At 36.5% G+C, this 27,626-nt stretch overlaps 2 protein-coding genes across 3 annotated transcripts; one reads left to right on the forward strand and one right to left on the reverse strand.

Annotated features, from left to right (window-relative positions):
- Window positions 1-2,909: 2,909 nt before the first annotated feature.
- LOC115981559 (plant UBX domain-containing protein 2) lies at window positions 2,910-8,971 on the reverse strand. 2 transcript variants are annotated; one of them, XR_004089376.1, is made up of 4 exons: window positions 7,654-8,589; window positions 4,574-4,852; window positions 3,117-3,717; window positions 2,910-3,024 (listed from the first exon to the last, which is right to left on the reverse strand). XR_004089376.1 is itself a non-coding variant. In XM_031103780.1 (3 exons), the coding sequence occupies exons 1-3, from the start codon at window positions 8,587-8,589 to the stop codon at window positions 3,463-3,465; spliced, it is 1,470 nt and encodes a 489-aa protein (XP_030959640.1). In that variant the 5' UTR covers window positions 8,590-8,971; the 3' UTR covers window positions 2,946-3,462. The 2 variants fall into 2 exon arrangements, 1 of the variants encoding a protein (XP_030959640.1); XM_031103780.1 differs by having other exon boundaries at window positions 2,946-3,717; window positions 7,654-8,971.
- Window positions 8,972-11,287: 2,316 nt separating this feature from the next.
- Window positions 11,288-18,376, forward strand: LOC115979314 (E2F-associated phosphoprotein). Its single transcript, XM_031101335.1, has 3 exons — window positions 11,288-11,495; window positions 16,932-17,097; window positions 17,892-18,376. The coding sequence occupies exons 1-3, from the start codon at window positions 11,435-11,437 to the stop codon at window positions 18,130-18,132; spliced, it is 468 nt and encodes a 155-aa protein (XP_030957195.1). The 5' UTR covers window positions 11,288-11,434; the 3' UTR covers window positions 18,133-18,376.
- Window positions 18,377-27,626: the final 9,250 nt, after the last annotated feature.

Here is a 27,626-nt window from a genome sequence, read left to right on the forward strand (position 1 = left end):
ATCTCATAGGAGAGGGGCCCTTAGGACTTAGGATCTCACATTTGTGCAGTCCATCCAATGTGAGAGAGATCTTATTATACCAATACATTTGATGTACTTTTTCATGAATATGAATGCCAAGTTGACAACCAACCTTCATCAAAAAAAAGTTGACAACCAACCAAAAGGCTAGGCTAGCTATAGTAAAGGAGTTATCACCTGAGCACTATTAGGGTTCATCATTGGGCTTAACTTAAGTCGAAGGATATTGGCCCAATATGCCAACATCCTTGATAGAACCATGCTCAAATGGGGTCACTGATGGCTCACCATATCCCACATCATCATTCATCATGGTGAGAGGACGCACCATTGCCAACACGAGGGCTCTCCTTCTCTTATCCTCTCATGATTCCACTATCATAACAGACATTGTAAATCTTCATGGAAGAGTGCTCGAGATGCCTGTTGTTTCCTCTTTTCTTGACCAAGGAATTCTATTGGGACACATGTTCCCAAGACAAAAAGGAGGAATGGATAATGCGTCAAATACTCTTTTGGGAAGCTTCTTTTTTATTAATTTATTAGATTTAAAAAAAATATAAACAATTGCACCTTAAGAAAAAAAAAATACTTTATTTTTAAAAGATAGGGAATAATTTCACTGTGAATTTTTTTATTTTTTCATGAATCAAAAGATATAGGTGTGGTCACATCCATTAGGCAAAATTTGCTCAATAGCATTTTTTCAGAAAAATATTAGATAGACAGCACGCATTTGAAGTTATTTAGTAAGTTAGACTGTTTTTTGAAAATCAAGTTTGTGAAACTTGAGTTCCAACCCAAAATCGAGTTTCTCAAACTCGATTTACGCCTGATCTTAAAAAAAAAAAAAATGAAGAAGAAGAAGGTGGAACTTGAGTTTAGTAAACTCGAGTTCCATTTAAAAAAAAAATAACAAAACTCGTGATTCCTACACTCATGTTCCATTTGGATTTTTTTTTTTTTTAAAGCATGGAACTCAAGTTTACTAAACTCGAGTGCTATCTCTTTTTTTTTTGTTTTTTTAAATCAAAGTCAGGCGTAAATCGAGTTTGAGAAACTCAATTTTGGGTTGGAACTCGAGTTTCACAAACTCGATTTTCGAAAAACAGACTAACTTACTAAATAACTTCAAATGCGTGCTAGCCACCGAATTTTCTCCAAAAAATATACAGTTGAGAAAATTTTGCCCATTATTTAAAAGTAGATGAAATGAAATTTTAAATAATGACATTACGTACATGCACTTAAAAAAAATAAAAATTAAAAAAAAATTAAAAAAATAAATAAAAACCTAATTTTCAATGTGGACACCGCAATCATCATTCCTTCGACTTCTTTATTTATATAGCCTTTGTTGGGGAGGAATTATATGAAATCTTTGTTCGACCAAATTGTATTCAATTTTTTATAAAAAGACATCTTTGTTCTTGAGACCGTGATTTTATTTTATTTTTAAAGGTCCACCTAAATCCCTCAAGCTTTGTGTATGTTTGTTTACTTTCTTAGATTACTGCTCTATTTTTTTCCCCTTCTTAAACGATTTCTTTTAAGAATAAGCGGATTGGATTGGAATGAACAACAGAGTACTCTTAAGAGGGTTTTATTTTTATTGATAAGTTACACTCACACCAATGGATCTTGAATCCACGATTTCACCTTCTAACTAAATAATCAATTATTATGGAAGTAGGAATTATTGGTTGAGCCATAACTCATTGGCACTCTAATTTATCTCTAAACTCTCCCAAGTGAAGTTCCACGACTCGTACAACAAGAATAGAGTTCACAAAAAATTGTGCTACACCCTTCACGTCCTTGAGCTCTATTTTAACCGGTTGGTTTGGACTTTGGAGGACTTGACAAAGTTCACAGGTATTGAATGCTTGAAATGTAGACAAAACGGAAGAGAACTCTAGTGATGGTATAAACTACCATGAAAGAACTTCCCCCTAACTGCAGTTTAGAGTTTCACAGTTAAGATCTTGCCTCAAACCAGATATTCATCATGACGGTATATATTACTCTACGAAGATTTTACCTTAAACTGTATAAGCAAACTGGAAGTCAACTGCAGGACATGAAATGCAAAAATTGAAGCAAAAACCACTTGGTATAAACTTTTTTGGGTCTTGACGGTAAGAGTTTCACTTTTGATTTCATTACAAAAAAATGGCATACATTGGTTAGGAGAATGCAAAAATTGAAGCAAAAACCACTTGGTATAAACTTTTTTGGGTATTGACAGTAAGAGTTTCACTTTTGATTTGATTACAAAAAAATGGCAAACATTGGTTAGGAGAATTTTGGGTACACAACCGGTGTACATGTGCGTGTGTGCGTTTGACATTAACTTATTTAGTTTTTTGGTGATTGCTTATTGCTGAAAATACGTTAAAATATACTTGTACTTTGAAGAAAAAAAAGGTGACTTTAGAAAGTTGTATATAAAAACTAAAAACTAAAAGCTAGCAAAAAATAGTTGGACCCAAACAAACAGAACATACCCTCTATTCTCATAAAATTATATTAAAAAAAATGATAGTAAACATTAGTGGCGTTCACAAAATCATATGCCAAGGGATAATATGATAGATAAGAGCATCAATTTTTTGGGCAGTTTTGAGGGGCAATAGCAATAAATAGTAACCTAAATCAGGTTGAATTAGATTACATTTGACTCAGGAGAAAAAGAATTCAGAAGAAAACTAGAAAATTATAGCCAAAATAAAAACTTTGGCGTGATAGTCATTCTATAAGTATAAATACTTGTGGAATGTGAGGGGGACAAGGGTCAGGATTCAAGTCTCCAGAAAGGAGCATCACACACATATATATATTTAAATTAGGATAAAGTAAAATTTCTATCTTGTATCAAAAAAGAAAAGAAAAGAAAATTATAGCCAAGGAGAAGGCTGTTGTAGTTACAACTCACTACAAAATCATCCTCATTTCAACGGGCTTGCAGAGTGCAACATCTTTAACAACCCACACATGGCAGGTCTGCAAGAATTAGATAGCATAAAATTTATACTAATTGAAAGAAGTAAAAATAAAAACCTGTTCTTAATAAGTCCAAAACAATTTAAACTGACCTTTAATACACTTTACTGTACAAATGAATTTTATCGTACAATCCTCATATGATCAGAAATGCTTTCAAGAGCTCTGGTTAAGGACATTTCAAGAACAGCAAGAAGCACTTCATGAAAGGTAGGATCCGTTTAACCTTGTATAAAGAGAGAGAATTCAATTTGGCTGAAAAGTACAACATGAAAGAGATACTGAAAAAGGTAGATCCATTTATGCTTGTAGAGAGAGAAAGAGAGAGAGAGAGAGAGAGTACAATTTGGCTGAAAAGTACAACATGATTCAGGGATACTGAGGAGCTGACTTTAAATTTTTATATGGACCCAGTGAAAATACCAAATGTATTGAAGCTTATTTTGGAACTGCTGAATCATTCACAAGTGGTTCACAAATTTCAAGCAGGTCATTGCATAGGCCGGTGAAAACTACTGAATCTGTTTCAATAGGTCTGAACTTGATAAGAGCTGAGGGCACCAAGTCCTCATCCTCTAGTGTTGTGGCAGTCTCTCCTGCGGCTGGAAAATGAGGGATCACTCTTCGTTTCACGACTACAGGATGTAACAGCTCAAACTCCAAGTTGGGTTCTTTTAGTGCTGAGCCAACAAACTGATTTATCCAAAAAAAGAAAAGAAAGGAAAGAGCTGAATTGACAACCTCAATATAAACTGAAGTTCATAACATTCATTCAGAATCAGAGACACCATAGTTGATTATTTATCCTCATTTTTTTTTTCAGAAAAGACAGGAAACTATTCACAAATATAAGGTCCTCAGTGCTAAACAAAGTCCAAATCAATCAGCAAACCTAATGTAGACCACAATGCTCAAAAATACGCATCTATGCAGACAGACACACATTCATAAACATATTTCTTTCCAAGCAGAAATATAAATTATATTGATAATCTGAAACAAGTAAAAAATTTTAACTTTAAGGACGAGTTAAGACAATATAACCATACATTGTGCCTTAGAATCTTCAAACTGTTTGTGAATAAGTAATTTGTGTTCAGATTTAAGCCAAAAAGACTTTAGCTGTGGCTGAATTGGACAAATATGAACTTAATATTGGTACAATGCCACATCACCCTTGGGGCCAAAGTCCAACCCCAAAAAAATAGGGTGGGACATTGCCAGCGGGACAGCCATATTTCCACCCAGCATCCAGCATGCTAAGGGTTGTCATTTGTCAGTCTTATCACAAAAATACTCCAAAAAGAAAATTTACATGCCAAACAAGTAAGTGGAAGCTGGAGTATAACACATGGACTAGGAATTACAAAACCAAGTTTCTCATTTAGAACTCATCTGAATAGGTGTAGCAATTAATTCCAGTTACCAAATGAGGGACTGATCCTACAGTAAGTACAATTTGGTACTAAGTCACTGTCTACATTGCAATTACAGAACCAAAAAGAAATGGAAAAATTACAACATCAAACAAGTAGCAGAAAGGACTAACCTCATAGAGAGAGCTGGTTCGCTCCCAAGGATTGAAGATACCTTGGAGCACCACTCCGTCAGGAAACTGAATCCGGATAACAGTTTTTTTGTACCGCCTCCTAGCAGCTTTTGCCTGCTTTTCCTTGAATGACTTTGGGATCAAGAGCTGAGATTCTGCCATCTTTTTCTTCCTCATATCAGCTTCTCTTTTGATCTCTTCCAATGAGAGGTTATAGAAAGAATCCGGTAGCTCAATTTTTGCTGCTACACTTTCAGGGACAGAAAAGAATACCCGGACCTAAAAACCAGCAGAAGTTAATTGGTAAAAATGGATGAGACACACATGTTAGAAAACACAAAAAAATGAATGAATGAACACTTCCATTAAATATCAGATATAACATTAATGGGAAACTAGTCTAAAAAAAACAATACGAAGAAGTGTTAGTACAAAACAAAGATAGTACTCTATGTTAATAACATTCGACAACTATGCACAGTTTTTTTTTTTTTTTTTTTTTTTAATAATTTTTAAAACGGGTTTATCAGCTATAATAATTAACAGATACAAATTCAATAACATGGTGGTCTTCTTTAAGCAAGTGTGTGTGTGTGTGATGTGTGTGTGTGTGTAGGTCTTGATAAGAATAAAATGGTAAATCTAACAACTTTCGATGAAAGACTCCTTTGAACTGTTATATAACCACAGATTGGGCTAAAGTTTACTTTACCTTCAAGGGGCCACTTATTTTGGTGAAAGAAATTTCAATTTTATAGAAGATAAAATGAAAAGATGTACGATATAGCAGTTTTGGGCTTATATTCTTTGGACCAAATGGCAACTCCTCCTCCCATAAGTAAGAGATGGAGTATAAGGTTATGAGTTGATCTCATATGGAACCATGATTCAAATAACTCCACCTTCATGTGGCAAACACAATATCAGTGGATAGCATGGAAAATATCCATATTATAGTATGTTTTGAAAGCAAAATCATAAGTTTTAACAAATAGAAACAACCATTGAGAATATAATTTACAAAAGCTAGGGATCTAGTTTTTTTTTTTTTTTGGCTATATTAACTTTGACCACAACATTAGGTATTTATTTTTTATTTCTTATTTATTGGTACACAGTGGGTCTTGAACCAACGACAAGAGAGAATTTGGGGCTCAATATCAAAAAATAAAATACAAAGCTTATAACCAGTAAAGTTTCGACTGCAGTATTAAATGAATTTATGCTATCCCTTTATTTCATCAGTAATAATTTGATCGTGTTCCCATAGTTATTTTATAAATTATGTTGGAATTAGTCTAACCTATTAAATTTTAGGGACCCAATTAGTTTTTTTTTTTTTTTTTGGGATAAGTAATAAATTTATTGATGATAAGAGCACCAAGTACATAGGAAATGTACTCAGTTACAGCAATCAAGCACAAAAGCTACAAAGATCAATAAAATTGAGTAAGTTTGAAAATGAGAAAAGTCCTGTAGCTGTCACCCAATCAAACAGTCCTAAGAAGCCGTTGTTTCAGATCTAAAATTGTTTGTCACACCCCTCCAAGTGTCACAAAGTCCTCTCCCTCCAAATACACCACATCAAACAATGCAAAATAGCCTTCCAAACCTCACTGCTACGATGTCACCCAAAATGATCTTGCTAACAATCTAGTAAATCAAAAACTCCACTAGGCATAACCCATTGAACTCCAAAGAGGGCAAAAACCATGTCCCACAACTCTCTAACAAACGAATAGAGTAGAAGCAATTGATCAATCGTCTCCTCGTCCCTTTTACACAAGCAGCATCTACTCACCAAAGTGATGTTTCATTTCCTCAAATTATCCACTGTCAAGATTCTCCCCAACAATGCAGTCCAAGTGAAGAAATCAACTCGTGGTGGAATCTTAGTTTTCCAAATACTTTTTCAAGGAAACATGCCCATTTCCTTAGGTGCTAAAGCTTTAAAATACGATTTCAACTTGAATCCTTTCCTAGAAGACACTTTGACACTTTTAAGCATAGCTTGTCCTCTCCATTGCCTTGAACCGAAGCTGGGTAGAGTAGATCCAAAAAAATGAAATGGAATCTAATGCTCAAACCTGTATTGGTCGTATAAAATACTATCCCTAATGAATAGAGTCATTACAACATTGCATATGATATGCTACTAAAGCTTCCTTATCACATATAGGGAATCGATTAACTTTCAATCTTTCATTAGGAACCAAAATAAAATTAGGTTGCATAGTGAGGCTTTAGATTGAATAAAATGAAGGAAAAGAATACAGGTGGTTGGCCCTAAATAATCTGCTGAAGATCCATCGGCGACTCCAAAAATTTGGTACTAAGGCTTTGTGGTTGTTGTTGTTGAACCAAACCTTGATATGATCATAAACTTTTTAGTTAATATATATTAAGCTTGTATCATGGCTTCCAGATGTTGCCTAAATGGCTGGAAATTGGAGGATAAAAAGATAGCATTGTGCCCTGAGATAATTCAAGCTCAGAACAGACTACTTTGGCTGAAACAAAATCAAAGACTGTTCATTTTTTGCCTGTCGAGTGGGCTCAGTACACTAGTCCCTCTCATATCTGTAGCTCGCTTACTGAGGCAGTTGCAGAGAATGCCTCTAAGCCAACTGCAGATTCTGCACTATACACAGACTGTAAATCTACTTGCACACCAATGTCAACATGTCCTGAAATGTGTACCAGATTCAAATTCAAATTTACTTTACTTCCATGGTGCATTCGAAATGAAGCTTACTTCCTCCACCAATTAGGCAGATCAAAGGTCACCTAAGCTAAAAGTGGAATTCTTGCCTCTGTTCTTCTAACCAAACCTCTTCATGTTTCAGGGCCATAGACTGTGAATTATTTCAACCTTTTAAAAATTGTATTCCCATACTTCTACTATTCTAATTAATCCATTCCCAAATCCTACAACCCTATCAGACTATAAATATATAAACCTGACAGAATATTACAATATGTTTGAAGTAAATGATCATAAAATGTGAATATGCACATAATTCTACAAATATATTATGCAAGTAATTAGAATAACCAAATGAGTTACGCTAACAACACACCTGCCTGTCGACCTTCTTTGGTTCAATCTGTTTTTCCACAATAGCTGAAGCTGCAGACTGCAAATCTTCTTTCTTTTGTGGCTCCTCAACCTTTTGCGGTCCCAATAACCCGGTTGCACGATTAATTAAACTAATCTGTTCCTCTGTAGGGACCTCCATGACAGCCCACATCTCTCCATCCTCTTCTTTCAATTCAAAACCTACAAACTCCAACAACTCAACCCCTCCTGCAACCTCACCAATGGCTTCCCTTATCTTCGGATTACTCATCCGAATCCTCCTAAACTTGGCATTCTCCGGTTCCCTCACAATATTCCTCAACAGCTTAAGAACAACCTCGATCGATCCCTCCGATGGCTTCCCGGACACAAAAGCACCAACGCGACACTCCAATTCACTCCTAGACTCCGCCCCATTATCGGCCAAATCCGAACCACCACCACCACCACCACCATTAGCTTCAACCGAGTTATTGACACAAGTATCCACATGTGCAGACACCTCTTCTTCAGACCTATAAGACTGCCCACAAATCGGACATTCATACACATTTAGTGAATACCCATTTTGTGATCTCTTCCCAGAAGTGATCATTGAGTCAAATGGATCAAACCCATTTGCAGGTTTGCGATTTGGGGTCGAATCATTCGTCAAATCCGAGCTATCTTTGTGATCAGAAATGGGTGCTTTCTGAGGTAAAGGCTTGGGTTTGGAATTTGAAGTCACAAAATTGGGTTCTTTCCGAGGCTGTGGAGATGGGTTTTGAATTTGGGGAGAAGGGCGAGGGAGAATTGGATTAGTGGGTCCTGAAGAAGAAGAAGAAGATCCCAAGACTCTACCTTGGCCCTTGAATTTACCGGAAGATGAAGATGAAGATGAGAAGGGATTGTTGACTTTTTTCATGAACCCTTTGACCTTGTCTTTCATGTCCCCCATACTTGTAAAAAAAAATGCACAAACAAAGAGAATCAAAGGATAAAGGAGCTTTCTTTTCTTTTCTTTTTTTTCTGTGACCAAAATCTGAGATTTGGGAAAATAGGGTTTTCTGATTTAAAGAAATTTGGATTATTATTTTTTTATTATTCTTGGGGGGTTTGAAGATGAACAAAACCTCGGAAGCTCAGAAGTATGGGGGAAAAGGAAAGCTGGTGTGTGTTGTGTTGTGTTTGTGTGTGTATGTTTGTTTGTTGCAAATATTTTAGGAGTGAAAATCTTTGAACTGGCTGTTATTGGCTGTTGGAAATTGGAATTTCCTGTACGTGGGAATTGGAATATGTTTCACACGTAATTGATAATTGGGCAGCCTAATGAGGTCGTGCCACATTTGCAACAAATGTTGAGCTTATCTAGGGATGGCAATGGGGCGGGGCGGGGCCGAAGGATGGGATCTTCGCCCCCACCCCGCATGGATTTTTCTTACCCCAATCCCGCCCCGCCCCGTATGACGGAGAAAATTTATTGCCCCATCCCCGCCCCTTAAGGCCCCGCGAAGCCCCGCCCTACACCGTAAAACTTTATTTCTTGTTAATTTTCCCTACAACTATTACCATTTTTTCAAATAAAATGACATGTTTCAATAATAAAAATATACTTGAAATTATAAATAAATTTATTCTATCAAATCAAACTAATTTTTAGCAAATACTAAATAATATTATCTAAATATTTAACAAGATAATATCACAACAAAAATCTCATAGTATGACACAATAAAATAATCCAAACTCCTAATACATAACAAAATAAAAATTGCCTAGTTCTTCAAAAAGAATCTCCACTTAAATAAAATAAGATGATGATATTTTTTTTAAATAGTAGAGTTTTAGGGTATGAAAAAATTACCTTTTAACCCTTATTAATACGGGGCAGGGCGGGGATGGGGCGGGGTGGGTCTAAAAAGTGTAAACCCATCCCCGCCCCGCCCCGTGGTGCGGGTCTAAAATCTCGCCCCATCCCTGCCCCACCACCTTCGCGGGGTGGGGAAAACCCGCACGGGGTGAAGCGGGGAGGGGCGGGTCAAGCGGGGCGGGGCAAAATTGCCATCCCTAAGCTTATCTATGGCTGGGGACGGACGTGGATCCATTAGGAAATAGGAATATGCCGGTGGAACGGAATTGTTTTTGTCTGTTTATTCTTTTTTTTGACACACCTTTAATGCATTTAAAATGAAGAAATTTAGGAAAGTTCTTAAATCTATGCACTTAAAATATCCGTTAACTTTTATTTTTAGTTTTTAAGAGTGTTTATTTTACTAACATTGTTCCACACAAAATACACTCAATCACGCAATAGTGTGTGCACTTATTACCATTTGTTGTTTTCTTTTTAGAAAATGAAGCACTTAATGACAATTATCTGTTTGGTAACGTTATTCTAATAACGTTGTTTGTATTTTTTGGAAATACGTGTTGGTAAAAAAGCGTGTGAAAATACATGTAATGTTATTTAAAAACTGAAAACTGTTACTTAAAATGCCATACTTAATGTCGTAACATTGCCCAAAAATCATTTTAATATTTTAAGTTCAAAGTTAGCCATTTTAATTATGGGTTGGTATGGGTTGGCTTTATGCCTAACCTGCAACTAACCTGACTGACCTAGGTTGTGGATTTTTAGACTCATCACTGACCGACGAGGCAATCGGTTCGAATTGGTTGAATAACTATCAGATGGTGGTCAGGTCAGTCCAAACTGGTATTCGTAGAGCAAGGTTAAGCAATAGTAGAAACTGCTTGAATCCAGCCTAGATCTTCGTTAGATCTAGCAAGTCCTCATTGGATTTGTTGAGATCTTGTCAAATCTGATAAGATCTCCACCACATCTGTTGAAGATCTCACCTGATCCGATGATATCTCTCTAGATCCAACGGAGATCTTGCCGAATCGGGTGGATTTCAAGTAAATCTTTGTCAGAAAATTTCAAATATTGTCGGTTTTTGTAAATTTTTGTTGGAAAACCTTCAAATATTGCTGAATGTTGTTGGTTTTATAGTTGGGTCAGGTGGGTCGAGTCTTGGGGGAGGAAACCTGCCAACCGACTCAAAGGTGTCGGATTTTAAGGTTGGGGACTTGCCACCAACCATCGGAGTTGTTGGTTCAGGTCCAGGCTGGCGAATCGAGTTTTCAGGTTGGGTGGACACCCCTAATTTTAATGTGATACTTTTGCCCAAAATTCATTTTAATCTTTTAAATTGGCTGTGAGCATGTTTGTGTGTGTAATAGTGTGCACTAGTTATTACCTTTTTTCTTGTATTTCTTTTAGGAAATGACTCACTTAATGACACTTAATGTCGCCCAAAAATCATTTTATTCTTTTAAGTTTGAAGTTGGTCGTTTTAGCATGATATTTTTGCCCAAAATTCATTTTAGTCTTTTAAATTGGCTGTGATTTTTGGGCAAAGTTATCAAATTAAGCAAGTCCTTAAAGGACTAAATGAATTTTGGACAAAATTAATAGACTAAAATGACCCAAATTTCAAATTTAAAGGACTAAAATGATTTTTAAGCAAAGTTATCAAACTAAAATTAATAATTCAAATTTTGAGGACCAATGTAAATTTTTATTTTTATTTTTTTAAGGAAAGTTAGTGTATTTTTGCCAAAACTCACTCCCTGTCTCCAAAAATAATTTTCGTCCAGTAAAGTTTGAAGGCCGGGTTGAACCTACTCAGTATCTAGGCCTAGCCGGTTTTACTGGAAAGCAAAACGCCCATTGAATATAAATATAAAAAACAAGCAGCTAGTACTTGCGACTCGTCCATGTCTATGAGAGAGAGAGAAATATGGAAGTAGATGGCAGCAAAGGAAACATGGCGGATTCACCGACCAACTCTCAGCAAACAGGTATTCATCTTCATCCTTGTTATTCCAACACACACACACACATGAAATTTAGTGTTTGCTTTCTTCGGGCTTTTGAAATCGAGGGGATGCATAATGCATGCATGTGTCTGTGATTATAACTTTAGTTTCTTTTCTTTTCCTAAAACTAAACTGAACCCACCTTTAATTTTGTGTTCTCCTTTTGTTTTCCATGTTATTTTCTTAAAACTTGTGATTATTGGAATCTTAAGAGTTATTTGCTGGGTATTTTACTCTTGGTATATAGCATTTAATGGAATGAGCTTAATATTGATTTCTAATTCTATATGGGATTTATTTACTTGATATGGTGGACCTGGAAAAGCAATAAATTTATGTCAATTTCTATGTACATAGAAAGATGATGAGAAGTAATATATGCACATTTACTAATATGTACTCTTTTCTCTCCTCTTCTCTTTGTACATTTGTATTATACTAGATGATAAAGTTGCTAACACTATCTAGGAATATATTTATTTCTCTTTCGAAAAAATGATCTGTTCTTGACATTAATATCAATGGACGAACTTAACTGGGCCAGCCTCTTGCAATTTGGGATTTTTTGGGGGCAAGTAATTATGTTTCAGTGTAGGAAGGTGTACGATTCTTCTCTATAGAACATTAAGACAGTTGTATTATTGGATATTCTTTGATATCTTGCTTTCAACCCTTCCAACTACATGTTGAGGAACACAAACATTGATTTACATGATATGTGTCTTTTGGGTAGACCTACAACAGGTTGATTTTCTACAATGGACATGACATGACATAACATTTTCTTTTTTTTATAACTCAGTAAAAACTTTCATTGAGATCAACAAAGTGATTACAAACACATGCTAGTATGCTACCAAATTCAAACTCGAAAATAGATCAAAGCAATTACAACAGACCAACTCTAACTCCCTCCACATGGACCAAATGAACTAACTCTGATAGTACTAACACGTTCTACCAAACCAACCTCAGGACACAAACCAGAGCAATTACACCCTCTAACTCCCTCAACATAGACCCAAACAACTAAGCCATCATCAGTCTTTGAACAAAGACAGAGGAATCCTGCATTTACAATAGAGGGCCCTATTGATTGATAAGTAAGTTCCTGAAGTCCCATTTATATTTTATCATAGCACTAACTTCCCACTTTACAGCTTGTATAATTTGCTCTTCAGTTTGAATCTGACTCAAGTGAATCATTGCATTCCATTGCAACCATATATGAAATATCAAAGGCCCCCCAGCTCAGTTTGCAAAACACAACTTTGACACGGTTTGAGGTTTTGCAATCCCCAGTCAACCACTTCATCCCAGTAGTATTTAGGTTTGTTGACAAGACAATAGGCCATGATTTTTAATCAGAGTCTACTAGTGAAAGAACACTAGATGGCTTCTGTTCTCCGGAACTGTACTATTAAAAAGTCGGTCCAAGTGAAGCAGTGAATTTAAGCACTTGCATGCACCCAATATACCAGCTTTTGTATTCTTTTGAACAATAATTGACACATTCAAGAAGCCTGGCTAAGAATGATTTAGTTAAAGATTAGTCAAGTCTTGTCAAGAATTTCCAAGATGTGGTTACAAAGCAGCCACTTAACAGCGTCCCCATTTCTGTCATTGTTTTCATATTGCGTCCTAAACACATTACTTCAGTATCAGAGCAAAGGTTTGCAATTTAGAACACCAAGAACCAATATTTCTGCCTTGCCCCAGCCCCTGGACACCTTGCAAACCAAACACAAATCCAAAACCCTTGCTTGAGTGAAACAAGAGTTTGTGATAGTTTTGCAAAGATGGTTCCTGTAGATAAGGTAAAGAAGTAAAAGCATAGAAGGGTTCTAGTGCATCTTGTGACTAACATGGTGAATCTGATTGCCTAAGACCAAGAGCCCTGGCAAGAGCAACAACAAACACAAGAGACTGAGATGGAGATGTTGAGGAGCTAGATTGCATCCTTAACTAAGTTCATTGAAAGGTATCAAGTATCAACTACTTGTCAAGAGTGAAGATGCTATGAACAACTTTGAAAATTCCTTTGGTTGTGTTTCAAGAGGTAGACATGTACCTGCAAGAGATGAATACATGCTAGCAGGAGAAGGTTATGTTCCTATGAGAGAAGGTTATATGCCTGCAAGGGAAGAACCAAAGTGGGAGTCAAGCATTAAGGTGGAGTTACCTAAGTTTCCTTGGAAGCCTAAAGTTCTAAGAAAGGTAGCATTTTTTTCCTTTGAACAACAACTTTGGGGAAACTTCTCACTATAGACAACTTCAGGAGGTGGAGATTTGTTGTTCTAGATAGGTGTTGCATGTGCAAGAGGGATGAGGAAACTATTGATTATGTAGTTCTGCATAGCAGGGTGGCTAGAGAGCTTTGGAACATGGTTTCTTCATTGTTTGGGGTGCATTGGGTAATGCCAAAGGTGTTGTGGAGCTCTTGATGAGTTTGAAAGGAAAGTTCATCAGGTGTCCTAATGTTGTGATTTGGAGCATGATCCCCCATTACCACATGTGGGGTCTGCTGGGAGAGGAATGCTTGGACTTTTGAGGGTAGCAAGAAATCTATTCATGAATTGAAGCTTTTGTACCTCAAGTTTTGTTTGAGTGGATAAATGCTTCTATTTGGTTTTCCTTTACTGGTTTGCCTGCTTTTATTAATCAGCATACTACTTTTAGCATTTAATTTGGAGTTTCCTTTTGTGTACTTGGGTGGCGCCCTTTTAGTCTTTGTTAATGTAACTTTGCTTATTAAAAAAAAAAAAAAATGTTGAGAGGGTCTTTGAATTTTAGAAGCCAAGAAGGTTAAGCTGGTGACTGTGAAGCTCAGAGGAAGAGCAAGCGCTTGGTGGGAGAAGTTGCAGATTCATAGATCAAGAAGAGGTGAAACTCATAAAAGAATAATTCAATATTAGGGGAAATTGAAGCAGAAGTTGAGGGAATAGTTCTTGGTTGTGTGAATGACTATACAGAGGGATTCTACCAAGTGGTGGCTTGGATAGACCTCAATGAAACTAAATGTCAACCTTCCAAGATTGCACACCTAATGCTGCTAGCATGGCTCCTTAAAGTAACAACGCCAAAGCACCTATGAAGACAACCTGTATTAGCATTAAAATTATATGAATGTGGTGAGTCAAGCCACAAGGCATCTGAATGCAAGACAGAAATGATGACCCATGGCAGACTTTGATGATTGAAGGCTGTGAGGACCCATGTGATGATGAACTCCTGTATGACTGGTTTGAAGGAGAAGTTGTTGGTGATACTAAGGAGGAAAGGGCCTCGCATTGGTTATGAAAAATACTTTTGATGTAGGACAATCAAGAGAAAATAAAAGAACAAGAAAATTAAAAGTTAAACCCTAAGAATTAACATCTAGGGGTCGCTTGGAATCAAAACCAAGCAAAAAACCTTAGGCATCATCACCTAAGGTGTTAGGAATCATCACCCAACAATTGGAAAATCTCCAATCTGAATTTCATCAATCAATACTCTATTTTCAAAATACAAATAAACTAGGCTCTTATATAGAGCTAGAGCTTCTAGGAAATAAATTGATAATAGATAACAACTAATGAAAACTAATCCTAACTGAAATCAAAAACTAATCCCTATTCGAATAAAAGTCTACAATCATCCAATTTCCTATGAGATAAATAAAAAAAATGAAAATATAAATTCTAAAATATATTTGGTTTTGCTCCTACATCATACTCCCTTGGTTACCTCAAGTTTTAAAGTGTTGAAGGATGAAAACTCTGGCAAATAACACTTGTTGTAGTCTTTGGGAGCATTGAAAACTAAAGCACGAACACTTCATTTAAGGTGTCATACCCATGTAGTATCTGTGTTATACCGGTGTTGTATTGGTCATTTTATGTTATAATTTTTCAGAAATTGTCCTTGTCACCATGTCGTACCCGTGTCCGTATCCGTACCCATATCCATGTCCGTGCTTCCTAGATTGAAAATAGCTAAACCTTGTATCCACCTCATGAAATTCTTCTAGAATCACAAACTGAATTTGTGGAATTGGAGTATCAACCCTTTTGACTTCATCAAACTGTAGTCTTCATGCACCATGGATGATTCTTCAAGGATAGAGGTTTCTACTTCTTTGTCAACATCAGGCTCTGGTGGTACTTGATTTCCCTTCATTTGAGTAGCCAAGTCTTGAACAAGTTTCATTTGTGTAGCCAAATCTTCAATAGTTCTCATTAGATTTGCTAAGTCTTGGCATGTGTCAGATACTTCATGAGTGAGGTGAGCATTGTAGCACTGCCTCATACTTGTTCTTTAATCTTGTAAATTGCCATGAGAAGGTTGTTGTAGATCCTTGTGAAAATATTGTGGGAAATATTCAATACAAAGACCTTCTTTCCAAGTAATTTGAGACCATTGGTATCTAAAGTGAAGGCTCTCATAATGATTCCAATACTCTAAAGCACTACCAGCAACTCTTGTTTTGGCAAACTTAACCTTTTCTTTCGCATTTGATAAACCCACTTTTATAAAGAATTGATCCACTTCAAATACCCAAAGTTGGAAAATACTTGAGTCTTGATCTTTATAACCATAAAAAATAGGTGGCTGGGGCTACTAGTCTACTACCATGGTTCTCTAAAAATAAATAGCTTCAGTAAAGAATTTAAAAGAACCTGGATTGTTTAATTTGCTGCTGAAAGTCCAACCTGTGCTTCATGGGTTGTGGTCTGGGCCTTCATATATATATATATATATATATATATATATTTTAATTTTAAATTTAAAAGATTTGAGCCTTTTTTGGCGATGGTGGTGTGATGGTTTTGGCTGTTGTACGACTTGATTCTCAGGCAGATGGGTTACTGTGGTTTGATGGGAAACACGACAAAGTTTTTTTTTTTGGCTGATGGTGGCAGGGTGGCTGAGCACAGTAATTTGGGTTTTGACAGATGGTTCTGTGATGGGTGGAAAAGGAAAATAAGGGATTTTTAAAATTTTTTTTGGTTGAAATTGGAACTGTTTTGCTCTGATTCCAAAATTAATGCATAGCAATCAAGAGAAAATAAAAGATAAATCCTAAGAATTAGCACCAAGCAAAAAAACTTAGGCATCAGCACCTAAGGTGTTAGAACTTGGAAATGGAACTTCCAAAAGCTGTACATTCAATAGTTTATTGTTTAGATTTCATACACACACACGCACGCACACACACACACATAATTGTTGGCATGGTGTTTGAAGATTTAGTTAAATTGTCAGGATAGCAAAGTGGGCTTGGGGCTTACAATCTATACCGCTATACGAGCTTCATCTACCCCTCTCATTCTCCTTACAAAAAAATAGGGTTAAATTGTCAGAATAGCATATTAACAATAAGTCAAAATGGATGAAAATAACAACCTATTCAATTTAATTTTTTGTGTATTGCAGTTTCTGATGATGATGAAATAGACTACTCTGTAAAACCAGAGTTCTATGATCCTAAACTTGATGATAAAGATGAATTGTGGGTTCAAAAGAGAAGAAAAGGTCACACCTCTGATGCTGTACTTAGTTGCCCGGCTTGTTTTACAACTCTCTGTCTGGAGTGCCAAAGGTATATGCATTGGTCTGTATATTGGTAAATTTTGTGTTATTGATTTTTTCTGTCTTTTATTTTATTTTATTTATTGTCTATTGCTTTCTGTATCCATGGTTAAAGGTCCATTGTACAGGCCGTTTCCTTGTTATGTTAAAACAATGTTGGTTAGTGATGGTGGTGAGTTGATACTGTGATGGAGGTGGAAATAATGGCAACAACAATGTTGATGGCACTGTGGCTGTGATAGTGGACCCCGTGGTAGTAAAGTAAATGTGGCAATTGTGTTGATAATCTTTTGGTGTTTGTAAATTTTGGTTTTGGCACCTGCAGTGGGACAGTGTCATGGTGATAGGGTGGGGTTGGTTGTTGTTGAGGTTGTTTCGTGTGACCTCAAGGAACTTTTTGAAAACCAAATTATGTTGTCAAAGATATAAAAAAAATACGTTGTACTTAGTACACAAAAATCTCACTTTTTGGGGTCTGGAAGAGGTAATTGGTAGGCATCAAAAGCATCTGTGCCATATAAGCATTCCTCTGATATCTGAATTGGTAATAGTAGCAATAATTTGTTCATAGAGAGATGGTGTATCAAATGCATTTCTTGACATTTAATCATTCCTCTTAATTGGAATTTGTAGCTATAATGTATTCATGGAGTTGTCTTTTGAATCCACATTTTGACTTCAGTAACCTTATTATATTCATTTCTTACCTGTAGACTTTGTTGATTTCAATAATATTATTGCCTAAAAATTTGAGACTATGTCAAAAAAAAAATATATTTTTTAGAGCTTGATTGGGTTTTGTAGGCACGAAAAATATGTCACCCAGTACAGGGCAATTTTTGTTATAAACTGCAAGATTGATAGTGATCAAGTCTTGAAGCAAAATGGTCCAAAACCGATAAAAGGAAAGAGCAGGAGGGAAGCAAGTTCTGTTGGTGGTGAAACATTGAAGAAAGTAAGCTGCTCAGCTTGCTCGACAGAGGTTGGAGTCGTTGATGAAGATGAAGTTTATCACTTCTTCAATGCCCTTCCAAGTGAGTCTTGACTTGACATGCCTAGTTTCATTAGGTTTGGCATTAAATGGGTTGTGTATGTACAATTTTGTCCTGGCTGTTCTGAATTTTATTGTTAAAAAAGGTTTATTGCATTGTCAGAGTTACATGAATGCGTTTTGGTCTTGTATTGCAAAAGCACCTTTTAATGCCTACTTGTATGTATAGTTGGAGAAAGCCTCTAAACTAAGTTTCAAATGAAATACCTTACGAGAAAATAAACGGCTCTGTTGTGTATGCCTATATGCATGTTGTGTGCTGTGACATGTGAGTGACTGGTATTGCCTTTCTATTAAATATATGCGGACAGTGTACCACGTATTATATAGTGATTTAGTATAGATTTTTTAGTAAAATTACATTTTTGAAACCTTTAATCAGTTCTCATCATTCACCTATTCTTTTGGGAGGAAAAACTATATTTTGAGCTGAACTCACTGACTCCACCTAGATTTATAAGGATGGAAGTATCATTAGGCCAACAATGGTATCAAAAGGAGAAGTTATCTTGTTGGTCGCAGAAGTGTTCTTACGATGAACTTGAGTTGAGCACTGCAAATGCTTTTCTTACTTTGCGGATAAAATTTGTGATCACTACAAACGTGTTCCGTTGAACAAGAGAAGATTTCCTACATAAATCTTGAGCACTGTAAATGCGTTTTGTACTTTGCATATAAAAGTGAGCATTGGCCAATGCACTTCCTACTTTGGGTTTGATAGGTAGAAGTTGATTGTGTATAAAGTTATAGTATGAAGAGATCGAGAGACTGTCCAGTTTGGCTACAAAGATTGCTTAGAAACGAGTAGCCTTTTCCAAACTAGTCTGTTTGGGATAACGGTTTAAAACGTGCATTTTGAAAAAATAGCGATTTTAAAAGCTGTACTTTGAAAATGTGTTTTCTGAAAACGCAGTTAAAGTTGACAAAATTTTCAAAACTATAGTTTAAAAACAAAGTTTTCTTAAAAAATGCAAAGCCAAACGATTGAAATTTTTGTGTGTGTTCATTAAAAATCACCATGAAATCACAATTCCAAACAAACCCTAAAATACCATTTGATAAGGAAAAGGGAATGTTGGATTCAAAAATTTTCACCACCTTTTTTTATAGCTTAAATAAACTCAGTGAAAACGAGCTTTTATTATGTGTCAATGGCTATGGAAAAAATATTTTTTAAACTTTTTGTGTCATTATACTTATTATTTTATCGAGATTTGACTTGCCTTCAGTACCTTTTTAACTTGAGGTTTCATTTTGTTTTAAATACACAATGGCAAGTAGTAATGGGTTTCAATCTCCACCTTTTATTTAATTAGTAGATGATGTGACAGTTTCTCAGAATAAAAAATTTCCATTAAAAGAGTACTAGAGGTAAACCAAACTCATTTTATCATATGCCAATTGAATTAGTCACTATTGTAATCTCACTCTCCTTATCATGCACCCTTCACTTTCTTTCTTTCTCAATTGGAGGTTAATTTGGTTACAATTCCACAAATGTAGCATTTTTGTCCAAATAGTCTAACAATTTAGGGAAAATGTCCTCTAATTCTGCAATATTAGTTCAAGTAAATGAGAGGTTATATCATGTTTCGGGTGTATACACCTAGCTCTTTTACAACACATGAAAGTGGGTCTCACATGTCATGAGAAAGTTAAGTGTATACACCCGAAACATAATATAATTTGCCAAGTAAATAACATGTAACATGCAATGGAAATTCTTTTGATTGTAGTTAAATAGTCCACTCATAGGACCCATTTTATAATTGAAGCACCTGATGAGTCTTTCTAAGTAGAACAAAAATTTAAGTGCCACGTAAGCTTACGACATGTGTTTAGTGTGTCCAATAAAATAATGTCACTTAAACACATGTGGTAAATTTATGTGACATTTAAACGAAAAAAAAATGATTGCATATCTCTTTCCACTAAGAGAGAACATTCAAAACTGCACATTACCTATTTAAAAAAGATTTAAAAATTCCCATCTTCCAAAAGTAGTTGGGTCAAGAACCAACATTTCAGTTCATCCTTCGGATCAAGTTGGCTAACTTTGCTTAAACATAAAAATAACAATAACAATAATTAAGCAAATTTTTATATTTTTATATTTTTAAATTACTTATATCCATTGAACAAAAATTTTAACCAATTTCACAACGCTCCCAATTTTACAACAAAAATTTAAGTGACACATAAGCTTACGACGTGTGTTTAGTTTGTCCAATAAAATAATGTCACTTAAACACATGTAGTAAATTTATGTGACATTTAAACAAAAAAATACGAACGAATGGATTGTTGATGCAAACAAAATATAACTTCATTGGGTTAAGTCAACATCCACCATCAGAATATTATAACTGATCATCGTTGCAAGCATATATCAATTCACACTTTGAATATTCACCGTTGGAACTATTTTCCTATTTCTCCTTAGTGTAGTTAATTAGAAAACAAGCGATCTAATTAACCCTAACTACTAAACAACCCAAGACAAGCACTAAAGGTTTAATCTAGCAGCAGCCTTAAGAATTTGAGAGATCGATGAAGCTAAACAACACAAGCACAAGTGGTTGCATTTAATTTAGTCGAGCGTTCTTCCTAAGATCTAATAATCCTGACGCAGCAAATCATTAAATCTTGGTTGCTACACAAATTAGAGAGATCAAATAATTACAGATTTGATATCTAACCTCGCAGTAGATTGCAACGAATAATAAACTAGTAGGTCTCCTAGTAATTAACGAGACAATCATGAAAATAGGCACAAAAGAACATCCGATATATAAAGCATAAATTGAACAATAAAAACAAATTAGATCTCACAGTTTTATTGATTCTGAGGCTTCAGTTTCCTTCGGCCAAGTATAAAAGTTTAGCTAAGTAAGGCCATGATGAAAACTCAAAGGAGAAGTTAGAGCAGAGGGGAGAGAGAGGCGTGTGTGAAGTCTGATTTTTCCTCCCCTCTTTTACACGTTAATTCCCCATTTCCCAATCCTACAAAATCTCCTAAAAATATTCTAAATAATAATATCCAAATCTAACTAATTAAGGAAAATATTAAAAATAAAACAAAGTCCTAATATAACTAGGAAATTAGTGTTTTTTAGCTGGAATTTTCATGCACCAGATTTGGAAGCTTTTGAAAATAAACCGCATCAAGTATTAGAATTTCAAGCAAAGGAACATTCCAGAATGTCAGCAGTGCAGGTGCAGCAAATTCAAGCCTGATTTCGACCTTGATGCAATGAGTATCTCTCAAAACTCAAAACATGAAAGTTGTAGAGCTTTTTCTTGGCGTTCCATAGCATCTTGAATCATCTCAATCGGAGCTCTGATGAGAGAGTTGTGCCCAGATTACGAAGCGATGTCAAAACTGTCCAAAATCGCCCAATTAGCTACGTTTTGCACTTAATGCCTCCATTTGCATCCTAAATCAAAATATAAGAATAATGAGTACATTTAGGCACCAAATAAGTATAAAAGACTAAACATTAGGAGAGAAAAATATGACAATTTGCATTCTCATCAGTAAAATTCAAATTTTGAAATTTTAGGGTGTAAAATCCAAAGATTTCCAAACTTTAGGAATATGTTTTTCACTTTAGTGTTTTTAATTTTTTTTTAAAGTACATGCAAAAAATATTTTAAGAGATCCAAATTAAAAAAAAAAAAAAAAAAAAAAAAAAAACCTGATTGCATATCCCTTTTTACTAAGAGAGAACATTCAAAATTGCACATTACCTATTTAAAAAAGATTTAAAAATTCCTATCTTCTAAAAGTAGTTGGCTATAGGTTGACCCAGACTGAACCAACATTTCAATAGGTCAGGTTCGAGTCAGTTCATCCTTCAGATCAGGTCGGCTAACTTTGCTTAAACATAAAAATAACAATAACAATAATTAAACAAATGTTTTATATTTGAAATATTTTTAAATTACTTATATCCATTGAGCAATTGAAACAAATTTCCTTGTATAAATTTGATGAACCATTATCTTAATAGTTTTTTTTTTTTTGGTTGAGAATTGAATAAAATAAGCATGCAGTGTTCCAAAAATACTTTGATAAATTATGTTACCTTAGGTTGCTTGAACTTTCTCTTAAATTAGAATTACTTATCATGTGAATTCTCTTTATTTTTATTTATTGTTCTTCTATTGGTTCATACTAATTTCAAACTTGTTGTTTAGGGTAAAATATCTTTTTAAATATTTTTTATTTTATTTTTTTTTGGATACAAGATAGAATTCTACTCTAGCCTAATCTAAGTGTATATGTGTGTGAAGCTCCCTCCTGGAGACTTGAACCCCGACTCTTGCCCCCCACACCCCACAAGCACTTATACTTGTGGAGTGACCATCGCACCTTATTTACTTCCAATTTGTGTGTGAGTGAGTTTATATATATATGTTTTACTATACTATGTACACACTTATTATGGAGACCAAGTCATGAATAAATGAATGTTGAATTTTGTTTTATTAGAATACTTCTTTATGATAGCTCTATCAGTCTTGATTAATTCAAAAGGATTTAGTGCTAACTAGTGCTTTTAGGAATTTTCATTACATTTCCTTAAAAAAAAAAATTTCTCATTACATGCAGCAAAAAACTGTCCTGCTTTGTAATTGTTGGTGACATTGTAATCAACTCCACGTTTGGTGTACTCGTTTCGGCCTTTACATCATACACTGTAACCAAGTCGAGCTTTCGATATATTTCATATTATATGTGTTTTTCATTTAGTTTTTAACAGTCCAATTATATACGTCAAATTTCTCACAAAATTAATTTTAATTTCTTAGGTGGTAGTTTTTTCTTAAAGGGCTAACAAATTTTCTTTTTCAATTTTATTCAAAAGATGTTCATTTTGCTGCCTTTAAGACTACCGTCCTACGAAAGTGAGTTGTGACTTCTTCCCCACCCCCTCTCTATTTTATTTTCATAATCATACATAGAAATAACAAAAGAAAGGTTAGATGTGTTACTGATATAGAAAGATAATTTATAAATTTATTTATTGCAATTACATTAATCACTTCATGATTAGTTTATAATTATTTTGTAGTAATATAGGTAATAATTTACATGATTTTTTTTTCTAAAAAGTATATTTTATGTTTTTATAGTAAAATGACGTCAATTCTTTTAAGCGGAATACCTATTATGGGGATGCAGGCCCAAGTGTATCTTGGGCCATGGGCCTTGTTCGAGGAGGCTCAATGGTCCGAGAATAGATCAACAACAAGGAAGACGTAATACTTCAAACTTCACGAGTAAACTATGACTGTAGAGGCTAGGAGAGGTTGTCCGATGAGGAATATCCCCTCGGCTAAACGCAATGAAGAATCAAGATGTGCCTCCTATCATCCAGGGTGATGTTCCAAGAGGTTCTATTGATAAAGACCTGCACTAGAACATATTGGAAGAATGAGAGCTAGGAAATATTTAAGGAAAAGCTGCTGCCACCACATTGAATGCTTTACAGTTAACTTTTTGGCCGCATTTATGTGGAGAAGACCCCTGAGCAGTGCTGCCTTGGCTACCCCAACTCACAAAGGGTCAGAAAGGGTGTCTGATGGGACAAACACTCAGGTAGTGGTCTGGATGATCAACAAATGAAGGGCCAAGATCATTTAAAGGGAGGTATATAATGTAAAAGACCCTTGAGAAAAAAAGGATCAGAAAAGAGAAAGAAAAACACTGTAACAATCAAGAGCTAAACTTGTAAACTAATTTAAGAATCAATATACAATGACTAATCTCCTCGGACTGTGTCGAGAACAGTTTTCTTAACATTAAACTAGTCAATCTTCATTCTCTTGCAATCTAAGTCTATTTTTCTTATTTTCTAATTCATTAAGGCCTAGTTTTCCAACCCACTCTCTAGAAATTCATTATTTTGGGCCTTTTGGGCTTAAGTTCATCCACCTTTTGGGTTAGGAGCTGAAATTTGGTCCTTACAATTGGCGCCTTCTGTGGGAAATTACTGGTGTTATAGTGAGTCTAACGTTCAAACGATGGTAGGTTCGAGTCCAAACCAGATAGAATCTATGGGGTTTCAGTGTCAAGATCACTTTCGTGATCTTAAACAAAGAAGGGACTGGAAGGGGAGTGTGCATACTAACCATACTAGTAGAAGCCATTCTTGGGGTGGTAGCCACCTCTCTTATAAGAAAAATACCAAAGCCATGCAGCTGGAGATTTATCACTTGAAGAGAAGTTTACGCCACGAACAATGAAAGCTAGCTCCTTCCAATTCAGACTTCTTTTCCGATGGTGAAAAGGATGGTAACTATAGGCGCAGATCAAGGACCCCTCCTAGTGAGTCTTTCTTGTATGATGAAGACTACCATCATGAGCGCAGAAATAGAAATTCATCTTCGAGAGGCCTAGGAAATGATGCTATGAATAGAGCACTCAACCAAATTTTCAGATCACCTTTCACATGCAGGATTAAGGGAGGGAGAGTTCCTCGACGGTTCACTCAGCCCATTTTCACCATGTATAACGGTCAAACAGACCCTGTGGAGCATATTAGCCACTTCAAACAGAGAATGGTTGTGCACTCCAAGAATGAGGCCTTGATGTGCAAGGTATTTCTGTCCAGCTTAGGGCCTGTAGTGATGAGGTGGTTTGATGGTTTGGGTGCAGGTTCCATTGATTCCTTTAAAGAACTCACTCAGGCGTTTGAATCCCGCTTTATCACGTGCAGTAGGGTTCCTCGGCCCTTAGATTCCTTGTTGTCCCTATTCATGAGAGAACAGAAGACCTTGAAAACGTATTCGGACAGATACTGGAGATGTTCAATGAGATAGATGGTAACTTTGATGACGTAGTCATTAGGACTTTCAAGGTCGGCCTACCTGCTAAGCATGACTTAAGGAAGTCTTTAACTGGGAAACCTGTTACCAGTGTACACCAGCTCATGGATCAGATTGATAAGTATAAGAGGGTTGAAGAGGACCGACAGCAAGGCGAGGGGAAAGGTAAGGTTATCCATCAGGAGAAGAAAGATTCCAGGTCGAACTGCTATAACAATAACAAACCCCGAAGGGATTTTGGCAAACAGTTTGGTTCTATAGCTTCTTAGGTGGTTAACACTGTGTTTCAAGAACCAGTGCATCAAGTCTTAGAGAAGATTAAGAACGAGCCATACTTCAAATGGCCAAAAAAAAGGGTGGAGACCCCTTGAGGCGCAATTAGAGCCTTCATTGCCAATATCACCAAGAGTGGGGGCATACTACTGAGGACTGCAGAACTCTATAGAACCATCTAGAGCAACTGGTCAGAAAAAGAAGGTTACAGCAATTCTTGTATCGGCCCAACAGGCAAGGAGGTCAAGCAAGGCCAGGGGCTCAAAGGAATGCTCCTTCAAGGCCTCCTTTGGGCACAATTAATGTCATCTTTGCCGTGCCAAGGAGAACTGGTTCTCATCCTTCCAGGGTGATGTCTGTGGCTTAGCTACAAGCCGAGGACTCTAATTTTGAGCCAAGGAGGGCTAGAGTAGAGATCCGACTAACGCTGAGTTTTTCAGACGAAGACAAGATTGGAACCATCCAGCCACATAATGATGCTTTGGTGGTCACCCTTAGAATAGGAGGGTATGATGTTAAGAGGGTGATGGTGGATCAAGGCAGTAGGGCAGAGATTATGTACCTCGACTTGTACAACAAACTGGGCCTTAAGCCCGAAGATCTAGCAGCCTATGATTCACCTTTGGTAAGCTTTGATGGGAAGGTCGTCTTTGAAGGGTCAGATTAGACTGCCAGTGTAGGCAGATTGAGAAGTAGTTGAGGTGGATTTTATTGTAGTGGATGCTTATTCTCCCTACATGACCATTGTGGTGAGACCCTGGCTTCATGCTCTAGGAGCCATTTCCTCCACTTTGCATTTGAAGGTCAAATATCCGTCTGGGGACCGAATTGAGGAACTAGTTGGGACCTAGTCAGTAGCAAGGCAGTGCCTGATCTCTGCAATAGTGCATCAGCCAGGAGTGGAGTCATCGGCCTCTGCTGGGAAGAGCTTATAGCAATCAAGGACTCCGGTGTTATCCGTGAAGGGGTAGCCAAGGAAGCTAAATGTGAAGACTTGGAAAAGATTGTTGTAGGTGATGATCCGAATAAGTTTTTTCAGGTCGGAACTCAGTTGCTTCCTCAAGAGAAGGAAGAACTAGTGGAGTTCTTCAAGAGAAACGTTGACGTGTTTGCCTGGAGTGCTTACGAAGCTCCTAAGGTTGATTCAGACCTCATTTGCCATCATTTAAATGTCAACCCGTCTGTCATCCCTAAGAAGCAGCCACCCCGACGCTCATCCAAAGAACATTCTGAGGCTGTCAAGGAGGAGGTGAATAAGTTTAAGCAGGTAGGGGCTATTAAGGAAGTATTCTACCTTGAATGGTTGGCCAATACGATGGTAGTGAAAAAGAAGAATAGGAAGTGACAGGTATGTGTAGACTTCACAGACCTGAACAAAGCTTGCCCCAAGGATCCTTTCCTTATGCCTCAAATAAATCAGTTGGTGGATGCCACTATAGGCCATCATCGGATGAGCTTTCTAGACGTTTTTCAAAGATACCACCAAATACTTTGGCTTTGGATGATCAAGAAAAGACAACTTTTGTCACCCCTACAGGAAATTACCACTATAAGGTAATGCATTTTGGTTTGAAGAATGTGGGTTCTACCTATCAGAGTATGATGACCAGGATGTCTAAACCACAGTTAAGCAAGAATATTGAGGTCTACATAGACGATATGGTGGTAAAGAGTAGGTGGTATCCGAGCATGTGGGAGACCTCGAGAATATTTTTGAAGTACTAAGGAAACACAAGCTACGCCTTAATGCTTCCAAGTGCTCATTTGGCGTGGGATCAGGCAAGTTTTTAGGTTATATGGTCACCCACCGTGGAATTGAGGTCAATCCTGATCAGGTCAATGCAATAAACAGTCTGCAGCCACCTCGGAATCCCAAAGAGGTCTAGAAACTAACAGGGATGACTGCTGCCCTAAATCGGTTTATCTCTCGGTCAATGGACAGGTGCAGACCCTTCTTCCAATTGTTGAATAAATGGAAGGGATTTGAGTGAACCGAGAAGTGTGCCTCAGCCTTTCAGCAGCTTAAAGAGTACCTTTCTCGGCCACCTGTCATGTCCAGGCCTAAGGTAGACGAGGTCTTGTTTGCTTACATTGCCGTGGCTTCTCACATCGTGAGTCTGGTGTTGATCCAAGTTGAAGGTGGTGCAGATGCCAGTTTACTATGTTAGCAAGTCATTACACGAGGCAGAAGTTCGTTATCTACTATTAGAGAAGGCCATTTTGGCAATGGTACATGCTACACGTAAACTCCCCCACTACTTCCAATCCCACACAGTTGTTGTTTTAACCCAACTTCCACTTCGATCATTACTTCAAAGTGCTGACTTCACGGGAAGAATCGCCAAATGGGGTACAATCCTAGGGGGTTTTTGACATCAAGT

This window comes from Quercus lobata, chromosome 3 (assembly GCF_001633185.2).
Source record: "Quercus lobata isolate SW786 chromosome 3, ValleyOak3.0 Primary Assembly, whole genome shotgun sequence".
NCBI classification, from domain to species: domain Eukaryota; kingdom Viridiplantae; phylum Streptophyta; class Magnoliopsida; order Fagales; family Fagaceae; genus Quercus; species Quercus lobata.

Bases quoted from the DNA above. Each gene is read 5' to 3' on its own strand.
- LOC115979314 (XM_031101335.1), top strand. From the start codon at position 11,435: ATGGAAGTAGATGGCAGCAAAGGAAACATGGCGGATTCACCGACCAAC. The intron at 11,496-16,931 runs GTATTCATCTTC...TGTGTATTGCAG, and splicing joins GACCAACTCTCAGCAAACAG to TTTCTGATGATGATGAAATA. The intron at 17,098-17,891 runs GTATATGCATTG...TGGGTTTTGTAG, and splicing joins CTCTGTCTGGAGTGCCAAAG to GCACGAAAAATATGTCACCC.
- LOC115981559 (XM_031103780.1), bottom strand. From the start codon at position 8,589: ATGGGGGACATGAAAGACAAGGTCAAAGGGTTCATGAAAAAAGTCAAC. The intron at 4,853-7,653 runs GTGTGTTGTTAG...GCTGGTTTTTAG, and splicing joins CAAAGAAGGTCGACAGGCAG to GTCCGGGTATTCTTTTCTGT. The intron at 3,718-4,573 runs GTTAGTCCTTTC...TGGATAAATCAG, and splicing joins GAACCAGCTCTCTCTATGAG to TTTGTTGGCTCAGCACTAAA.